The sequence below is a fragment of the Cryptotermes secundus genome, unplaced genomic scaffold, assembly GCF_002891405.2.
Source record: "Cryptotermes secundus unplaced genomic scaffold, Csec_1.0 scaffold1406, whole genome shotgun sequence".
Classification (NCBI taxonomy): domain Eukaryota; kingdom Metazoa; phylum Arthropoda; class Insecta; order Blattodea; family Kalotermitidae; genus Cryptotermes; species Cryptotermes secundus.
The window spans coordinates 857,866-868,482 of NW_019721015.1; the positions used below are offsets into that span (position 1 = coordinate 857,866).

The 10,617-nt window shown below is 39.8% G+C and overlaps 1 protein-coding gene across 8 annotated transcripts in view; it reads left to right on the forward strand.

Moving 5' to 3' along the window:
- Nucleotides 1–3,238, forward strand: part of LOC111875288 — a 65,594-nt gene extending 62,356 nt beyond the window's left edge. For 6 of the 8 annotated variants that reach the window (XM_033755771.1, XM_033755773.1, XM_033755772.1 and 3 more), the window contains 2 exons: nucleotides 1,126–1,248; nucleotides 2,939–3,238. In XM_033755771.1, the coding sequence (XP_033611662.1) occupies nucleotides 1,126–1,248; nucleotides 2,939–3,223 (408 nt within the window). In that variant the 3' untranslated portion in view covers nucleotides 3,224–3,238. The remainder of the gene's footprint in view (nucleotides 1–1,125; nucleotides 1,249–2,938) is intronic. The other 2 variants (XM_033755775.1, XM_033755774.1) reach the window with 2 other exon arrangements.
- The last annotated feature ends 7,379 nt before the right edge of the window (nucleotides 3,239–10,617 follow it).

Here is a 10,617-nt window from a genome sequence, read left to right on the forward strand (position 1 = left end):
ACATGTGGAAGAATGCCTCATGGGTTCTTCATCACGACAACGCGCCAGCACACAACGCGCTATCTGTGAAGAGGTATTTGGCAAAAAACAACATTCCAGTGATGGAACATGCACCGTATTCTCCGGACCTAGCACCGTGTGACTTTTTTCTCTTCCCGAAAATCAAGTCTGTGCTGAAAGGGACCAGGTTCGAGTCCATGGATGCAGTGAAAGCAAAAGCGATGCAACTCTTGAAGAGCATAACACAAGATGACCTGCAGCACTGCTTCCAACAATGGAAAATTCGCATGGAGCGGTGTAGGGATCAGGAAGGGGACTATATTGAAGGGGATAACATTTCGATTGTCTGATTTTTTTTCAATAAAGCGTTAGAGCATGAATCCGGTGTCTTTATTGCCGCACCTTGTATTCAACTTTGTGCGTCTGGCTCTTTGCATAAAATGACAATGTTCAGTAGATTTCAAAGAGATTATTCTAAAATGTGTGTAGAGAATTGGTTTTTGTTGTGCATGGCTTGCTTATTTTAGTACTGAGCACTGATAGATTCTTCTCTCAAGAATCTAGCCAGAGTTAACCTTCTGTTGCCAGTAAGCTTTGTTTTTACAGTATATCCTGCCACTGAATTCTCAGAATCTATGAAGATTCCAGGACTGTCATGTATCTGTTTTGTAACTTTAATACAGTCCCTAACCATTAGGGACAGTTGTCATTACTGTCAAGGATCTGCCTCTGAGTCCATCAGAAACATCCCTGAGGGGGCAAGATACTTCAGCTGGTCAGTCATATGAAAGAAAACTGCTGTGTGCTCAACAAGATTCCAGTTTGATTCCTTTCACAAGTAGAGAGTACTCACTCATGGGGCTGAGCCCTTCTTGAGGAGCTGCCAATTGTGGAGCTACTCAAGAACTTACCAGCATTTTATGGAACCTGAAGGTTCATTACTGTGTTCAGAAGGGCTCTCCACTGGTCCCTATCCTGAGCCAGATAAATCCAATCCGTACCATTCAATTCTATCTCTCTAAGTCTCTAATCAGATGTTGATCATTGTGACTCCTCTTTTGCATGTCAGTTGAAAGCACAAGATATATTATCTAACAGAATTATAATCTGTTTATAATTTTACAGCAGAATGCTAATGAGATGAAAGTAGAAAAGTATGATCTTCAGAGGGAAGGAGACTTAATTGACGTGAAAACTGATGGTCCTTGTATTGCATCAGCATTTTCTGTAAATGAGATTAACCTGGAGGTGAGCTTAGTTTAATGTTTTTATGGTTCTTATACTTATTTGTATCAATGTTTATTTATAGTACAAGTAATTCTTTATGTGACATCTTATTCAGAAAATGATATCAGTTATTGAATTTTTGGTATATGGGACATTTAATTAACAGTTGTGGCACAGGACCAGGTTGTGTTGTCATTTAAAATTACAAGATGCTGGGTGTCAGAAGGTATTTATTACAGTTTTATATTATGGGTTGCTGGGATGTGGTCATGCTCAAATATTACAGACAAATGAGTTTAAGAAAGTGGATCTGTTTGCATCTAGTAAGAAGGTTGGTAGGCACCTTAAAACTTGAGTTCAGTAGGAAGAGACGATCTGAGTGACTGGGAAACCTGAGTTTTTAGGTTGTAGGTAAATATAAGATTAAGTGACTGTGCTTATTGGCTGCACCATCTAAGGTATGAACTGTGTTTGCTTGCTTGAATGCTGGGATTGTGGGTTTGAATCCCACTGAAGGCATGGATGTCTTTCTGTGTTTATTCTGTATTTGTGTAGGAAGCAGCCCTGCGACAGGCTGATCCCTTGGCCAAGGAGTCCTATTGACTGTCGTAGGAGAAAGAAACCAAAGTGAAATGTAGTGTTTCATGGATGTCCTGCACTCTAAAGTAGGAGCAATGAGAGAGAGAGATAGAGTGATTGTTTTATTGTTAGAGTATGTAATCTATGTTGTGTACTTTGTGTGATTACAATCATATGAATCTGGGATGTACCCACAATTTTGCATTAGTATTTTGTGTGGTATTCAGAGTGTCCGATATGTGTCAAGCTTGTATCCAGGAGATAATCTTGCACACCTTTGACCTTGCAATGATATACTGTTGTATAATTTCATGACCCTTCAGGGTGAATGAAAAACGGCATGTTAACATGATTGCTGCTGCTTGACAGGCACCCAGTTGTCACTGCAGGTGCCATTGATATACATGTGTGTTGCTAAAGTAACAGTGGCCTTTTCTCTGTGAACTGTTTGACATGTATTTGGGGTTTCTCTTGTTGCAGCAGCACTCAGATTTAGGTTCAAGATATTTGTACCTTGGTTATGTTGTGGTCCCAGTGCTTTTCTGATTATTGAAATCATCTGAAGCAATGGTAGGAATTCATGTAATTCAATTTATGATCCTTCTCAGATATAATCCTGAAGATGCGTTGAAGGAAAAACAATCTATTAGAAACTAAAGCAAGAAGACTGACAGTGAATTCAGTTTTCTCCATGCCATTGAAAAGAAACGCCTGATCTATGGAAAATGTGATTGTCCTGCAACTACGAATATGAAAGAATTTGATTTTTGTATTGTGTCTTGAATTGCTGGCCATAAGGAGCCAGTAGATTTTATTTTACTGTGTTTGCCAGTGACGAGTTCTGCGGACTGACTGTAAGAGAGATTAACAGTTATGCCATAGAAGTAGTTCTGTCTGGAGTTGGGCCCTGAACCTGATAAATTTGCCGAACAGGCTGTGTTCATGTATTTTAGTGTTATTGTGGGGTGGTGCTCATAAATTTCATGGTTCAGTATCCCATGTTTCTTGAATTTTGTTTCAGCACATGCCTGTTGTCACATATTTCACCTCTTGGAGCTTTATAAAAGACAAAGAAAAAAAAANTATTTTTTTATTTATTTATTTATTTTTTTTTTTTTTTACAATTTTACAGCAGAATATAGATGAGATCAAAATAGAAGACAGTGTGGATATTCTGAACAAAGAAGATTCCATTCACATAAAAAGTGACAATATTTATACACCACCAACATATTCTGTAGACGAGAATGAACTTCAGGTGAGCCTAGGCTTTATGATATTTTTATCACACTGGTTCCTGAATGTGGCTGTGTTTCTTTTCAATACTCGTGATTTTAAATGTGACTTGGAATTCAGAGAATGCTCACAATTGTTTAATTTGTATGAACAGACTATTATGTCTGTGAGATGGTTATAAGGAAGCAAAATTGCTGTTAGTTCGTGATGTACCTCAACAGCACCATGTCCAGGCCTTTCATCCAGGATAACACAGAAATTCTTCCTCACACCAGTAAATAAATCAGGCCTCCAATTACTTGTAAATATAGATTGAACATTAAAACATGTCACAGGATCAGAGCCAGTTGTATAGTTGCAATAAAAGTGAATAAGTCATTTGAAAGTGTGTCATATTTTGTATGAGAATTGCACTCATCAAGAAATTTGAACTGTAGTAGTAATTGCATTGAGCGCTTTCTTCTACTTTTCATTTAACCTCTCAGGACCAAAGTATATATTCTCGACTGTGTCTATTATGTCCACTGGGCCGATCCCCCATGAACTCCCTTTAAATATGTTATTTTATTTTGTCCACAGAAACATTGAAAACTTCTAGTTAAAGTTCCTGGAACATTTGAATTGTTGCGCCTGTTGAAAGAATGTAAATTACACTGGTAATATACTTCTGTCCAGGCAAAATAGAACGAATAGCAAGTAAAATCATGAGATTCAAAATAGTGACAAAAAATCATGCCTGGAGGATGTGTCGGTGCTTGAGAATTGATTGTTTTGGGAAGAACATAGATTGACAAAGTTCGAGAACTAAGTGCTTAGGAGAATATTTGATGTAGGAAAAAATGACAGGGTGTTGGAGACGTTTGCATAAGGAGCTTCATAATTTGCAGTTCTCTTTATATGGGGTGGCCATGGAGGAAAGGTCAGTATTGTGGTATTGTGGAAGGTCATAGTATCGGTCAACCTAAGCAAAGAGTGTGTATATACAAGTATACAAGGTGTTATCGGAAGGTTCCCGGAGTTCTATTATAACTGCTTTGGTGAAAGAAGATGAGAGGGCAGTCCATGGTCACACATCCGTAATCCAATTGCATCAGTCAGCCATGTGACACCACACTTTTGAACATGCATTGTTTTACACGAGTGTTTTTTCAACTTTGTTTCATCTTGTGTGTGATGGATGGCAAAGTAGAGCAATGTGTCTGCATAAAGTTTTGTGTGAAGCTTGGTAAATCCAGTACCAATACCCTTGGAATGCTTCGTGAGGCTTTTGGAGAACATTCTTTAAGCTTGACAGTGGTTTTTGAATGGCATTCGTGTTTCAATAGGAGTACGATGAGACAGTACATCAGCTATTCATAGACTTCAAAAAAGCCTATGATTCAGTTAGGGAAGTATTGTACAATATTCTAATAGAGTTTGGAATATCCATGAGACTAGTTATGTTGATTAAAATGTGTTTAAATGAAACATATAGTGAAGTCCGTGTAGGTAATCATTTGTCTGATAAATTTCCTATTCAGAATGGTCTAAGACAAGGAGATGCTTTATCGCCATTCCTTTTCAACTTTGCCTTAGAATATGCAATTAGGAAGGTATAGGGCCATGTGGGGCTGAAATTAAACGGGACACATCAGCTGTTGGTCTACGCTGATGATGTGAATCTTCTGGGTGATAATGTAGATACCATAAAGAAAAACACAAACTTTAATTGACGCAAGTAAAGAGGTTGGTCTAGAACTAAACACAGAGAAAACTAAGTATATGTTACTGTCTCATCACCAAAATGCAGGGCTAAATCATGACATAAAGATAGGAAATAGATGTAAGTTTTGAGGTTTTCACGGCGATGACTATGAAGGAAGTTGTCTTCTGGGTTTAGGCACCGTGTATTCTTCGTTTTGGCCAAAATGAAGAATACATGGCGCCTAAACCCAGAAGACGATTTTCTTCATAGGAAATAGATGTTTTGAAAATGTGGCACAGTTCAGATATTTGGGAACAACGATAACAGATCGAAACCTGATTCAGGAGGAAATTAAGAGGCGATTGAACTTGGGTAATGCTTGCTATCATTCAGTCCAGAACCTTTTGTCTTCTTGCCTGTTGTCCAAAAACATAAAAATTAGAATATACAGAACTATAATTTTGCCTGTGGTTCTGTATGGGTGTGAAACTTGGTCTCCGACACTAAGGGAGGAACATAGACTGAGGGTGTTTGAGAACAGGGTGTTGAGAATATTTGGACCAAAGAGGGATGAAGTGACAGGAGGTTGGAGAAAACTGCATAATGAGGAGCTTCATAACTTGTACTCTTCTCCAAGTATAATTAGAATGATCAAGTCAAGGAGGATGAGGTGGGCAGGTCATGTAGCACGAATGGGGGAGACGAATGCATATAGGATATTGGTGGGAAAGCCAGAAGGAAAGAGACCACAGGGAAGACCAAGGCGTAGGTGAGTGGACAATATTAGAATGGGTCTTAAGAGGGATAGGATGGGATGGTATGGATTGGATAGATCTGGCTCAGGATAGGGACCAGTGGAGGACTCTTGTGAACACAGTAATGAACCTTCAGGTTCCATAAAATGCTGGAAAATTCTTGAGTAGCTGCAGAATTGGTGGCTCCAACAGAAGGGCTCAGCTCCATGAGTAAGTTAGTAAGTAATTCATGTTTGAAGGCTGGTCGAGCGTTAGTTGAAGATCACAAACGTTGAGGGCGACCAGAAAGAAAATGTTGAAAAATTTCGAGAAATCATCGATGAAGACAATCTCCAAAGAATCTGTGATGTTGTAGACACCGTTGGGATCAGTTATGGAGTTTGCCAGGAGATAGTAACAAAAAATTTGAACTGACAGTCATTTTTTCCGTTTACAAGGATTCGAGCTTATACAAAATAGATACATGTTTTCAAGTTTTACTGTCCTTCAGTGTAGTCACCAGCATTGCGTACAACCCATTGCCAGCGATGTGGAAGTCGTAGGATACCTTTAGCAGCACCTGTTGTGTGAATAGTTCAAATGGAGCGGTCTACTGCCTGAAGAATCTCTGGAACAGTTCTGAAGCGAATGCAATGAAGTGGTTCCTTCATCTTAGGAATCAAGTCGAAGTCACAAGAGCTTAATTCCGGGGAGTATGGTGGATGGTACAGTACTTCTCAGCCCCATCGTTCAAACAAATCAGCCATAGCTTGCGCTGCATGAGGCTGAGCATTGTCCTGCAAAATGATGGGTGGGTTCTGCAGAAAGTGTCGCTGCTTCTTTGTCAAAGCTGATCGTAGGTTGTGTTCCAAAAATGAACAGTAATACTGCACATTGATGGTCTGCTGTCGGGCAACGGCATGCATTAGGATAACATCACAGTCGTACACGAGAATCGCCATAACTTTCACTTTCCTGGGGTTCTGATGAACTTCTGATTTTTGTGGTGACCTGTAATGACACCATTTGTACGATTGGCGTTTCATTTGCAGCTTGTACGATTTGGCCGATGTCTCATCCGGCATAATGATATGGCATAAGAAAGCCTCTCCTTCACGCTCAAAGTGCTCCAAGTGTTTACAAGCAGCGTTGTATCATAGCCATTTCTGCATTTCCGTCAAATTATGCGGAACCCATCGTGATGCAATTTTTCTTATGCCCAGGCATTCTTTCAGAATGTGAAGCACAGTCATATGCGCTCGTATGGCCAGCTCACAAATCATATGGCGTCAATCACCCTCCAGTAATGCGGAAAGATCATACACTTCTTCACTGACACTAGGACAACCTGGCCGACGCATGTCTGCCACATTTTGGCATCCCTCATTGAAGGCTTTTACCGACCTTGCCACTGTTCTATAAGGCAATGCAGATTCCCTGCAAGCCTCTTGAAGACCTTGATGGCACTGTCATGCTGTATGGCCTCTGGCACATTCAATCTTTATCCATATCTGTTCCTCTTTCGAAAACATCGTCACAACACTACGTTAGACCGCCAGCTAACATGAAGCTCTGTTCTTCTCGTCACTGCGCATGCATGTGATGTGGGAAGGGAGAGTCCATTTGCTCTGAGGTAAGGTAGGTATGTAACTAACATGTGGTATAAACGACATTATTTGGTTCCGTTGCATGGTGTCTCTACAGCAGTGTTGCCACTATTGAAGTTCCAACCCTCATATAATGCGACAGTTTTAAATTAACAACATTAATTCACACTTAATTCACTAAATGTTTGTTAAGTATTTAAAATGCCATTAAACTTATTAAAATATATGTACATTTGATGTTTATGCTACATGTTTCAGCCGCACAGGCCCATCTTCAGGCAATATATTTTTTAAAGGAGTCTACTGCACTTGGTCAAATAGTATTCATTAAGGCCTGATATTGTTATTGTTAACTTTTTTTTGTATTCTGATATTGTTGGATGATTTTATAGGATATAAACCGTACTTCTCTCACTGAAAATTATTTAAATGTTGTTATGACCTGTTAATGCATTGTTTTCACACCCTGAGAGGCGCTCCTATGGCGAGGTACTATCCGGTGACTGTCTAATTGTAATTCAGCATAGTCTTCCTTAGGCTTATTGTGCCACTGTTGTCATTAGCGTTGGCAGTTTGCTCCTAGTGTTATCTTCTGTTGAGAAAGGCAGGGATTTTGAGTGATAAATCCATGATTTGGCATTGTGCAAGATATGCCCAAGGGGGTCTTGAGTTGCCTGCCTGTGTGCCTTGAAGACCTGAGAAGGTTCAAGATAGACATCTCAGAAAACAGCTGCGGGCCTGGCGCCTGGCCTGACCTGACCTTTGGCTCTCTTGTTTTCCATTAATGGCCACTTGGGGACTTGTGGTTTGGAGCTAGTCGAGAGGATGAGTGAAAAGAGGCAGTCGGTTATAGGGAGAGGATTGAGTTTGAGTGTAGACAGAGAACAGAGAATTCAGTTAACATGAGGGTAGCGAGTAGCGTATATGGCTAGTGTGCTGGGAGCGAATTGGTGTGAATAGAAGTAATGATGACAGTGGGAGTGATCGCTGAGAGGCAAGCTTGAAGGAGGACTAATGTAAAGATTGACAGTCACTGTACGCAGTTTTAACTTAAAGCTGTAATACACGGTGTTGGTTCTGGATACCCCATAATTAGTAAACCCCAATGTGTGTTCCCCCCCCCAGTATGCAAAGCCCCAGACTCCCCAGGACAAAGGTCTCATTTCAAGTGATAGTTATGGCATCTGTAGGTCGGCAGTTGGCTGCAAGGACGATTTTCTTCCTATCTTATATATTGTGGCTGTTTTCGTGTTGAAGAAGTTAATAATAGACCATGTGCCTTAATGAATACTATTGAGCAAATACATAGTGCAGTAGACTCCTTCAAAAGATGTATTGCATGAAGATGGCCCTATGTGGCTGAAGCATGTACACCAAGTGCCCATTTTGTAACATGGATGGCGCAACAGGAAGGAGGGGTCTCGTGAGCTCTGCATTTCCACGAGTGATGTCACGTACCCCCACTCCTCCCATTATTACGCAACACTTGGTAAACACCCCACCCCGCTAGGCTGTGGCATCATGCAACAGGCAGGTCCATGCAGCAAATATTGCTAGGCAATGCGTAGGTAGACACCTGACAACAGTACCTGATATCTGTTGCCAAGCTGCAATGTGTTCTCTATGTTGTTCATGCTGAGCCAAAATAAGGAGCAGCGAACACTATTCAGGAGCGAGTATTGAGTTACAAGCCGAGTTGTATCAAGTGAATGGCAGTGACTCCAGCAGGAGAAGTAATTGTGATGCTGCAGCTTGCAGTAATTGTGGAATTGTAAATTGTGTAAGTGTAAGAGCGAATGTGGAATAAATTCGCTAGATCCAAGGTGGCGTGAAATTATTTGTTACATCATGTACCCAACACATGACAATATATTTTAATAAATTTACTGACATTTTAAACATTTAACAAACAATTGGCAAATTAAGTATGAATTAATGTTGGTAAATTAATATTGTTGCATTATAGAGAGAAGAAAAGAATATAAGTTATACCTCAATGCAGAAGGATGCTGAAATATAATATTAGAAAATTTGAACATGCGCTGCATTGCTGCTTTATCACAGCAACACTCACACCCACACATTCCTGAAACCCACAGAGTTTATGACTAACAAAAACATGGTTATCATTCCCAGTCCTCCATACTTGCTGCACTTAGCCCCCTGTGATTTCGCCTTGATTCACAAATTGAAAATGAAACTGAAGGGATGATGTTTTGAAACAATGTCTGACATCCAAGGGAATTGCAAGTTTCATGTGACAACATTAAGAAAGGTAACTTCCATGGTGCTATTGAAGAATGGAAAAAATGATAGGATTGGTGTATATGTTCCCAATGAAACTATTTTGAAGGAGATGGCAGCCAGAATTTAGTAAGTTAAGGCAGTATTTCTTTTTTGACGTAGCCTGGTAACTTTCTGTTAGCACGTCATACATACCTCATATTCCGAATAGGCTCCAAGAGAGAGCTATTTCACTGTACAATAGTACAGTAGTATGTCAAAATGCCCTCACATGAGTTGCAAAGTGCATTGATGTTGACAGTGCAATTTTCAAGAAGGTATTATACTAGGTAAACTGTACCAACTTTTTTGCTTGAACAATAAATACAGGTATTAGAAACAGTACATAATACCTCTTTCTTGTCAACAATTTTGGGACTGTACAGTGAAATAGCTGTATCTCAGAAATTGTTCAGAATAGGACACACATATATATACACTTTTTTTGCTTACAATGACCGATGCTGTGACCTCCCAGAATATTGACCTTTCCCCCTGGGACACACTATAGCTTAAAAGGCTAATCAAATGTTGGTGGGGGGGGGGTTGTGGATATGAATGTAATATACGTGTGAGCTGTGAAGTAAGTTGAAAATGTGGATTGAAGAGAGAAATTTTGCAAACCTGAACATAGATGGCAGTGTAGTACTGAAATTTATCTGAAAGCAATAGAATGGCAACGAGGACTGGATTCATACATCTAAGGAAGGGGATCGTTGGGAGGCTTTTGTGAACACAATGAATGCTTAGCTTCCATGGAAGACAGCGATTTCTTTCACAGGGAACATGACTGATGGCTTTTGGAGAAGGACTTCAGTGCTAGCAGTGTGATGCTACTAATTTTCATGTAGCAAAATATGATTTCCTGAAAATTAAAATCTTGAACAGTTTCAAGCTGCGTAATGTCTTTCTACTAATGAACACCATATATGAAAGTGGAGAGTGGCCCAAGGACTTTACAGAAGTTACAATGATTGCCGTAAAGAAAAAGACAAAAGCTACAAAATGCAGCGACCATCGCACAATAAGTCTTATTGCACATACAGCAAAGATACTAGCAAAGATACTTAAAAGAAGAATTGAAAGGAAAATAGAGGATGTACTTGGAGAAGATCAGTTTGGATTTAGAAGAGGAAAAGGAACCAGGGATGCAATTGGGATGATGAGAATTATAGCGGAACGAACTTTGGAGATAGATGAAGAACTGTGTGTTTGCTTCATAGACTGGCAGAAGGCATTTGACCGGGTAAACTGGACCAAATTAATG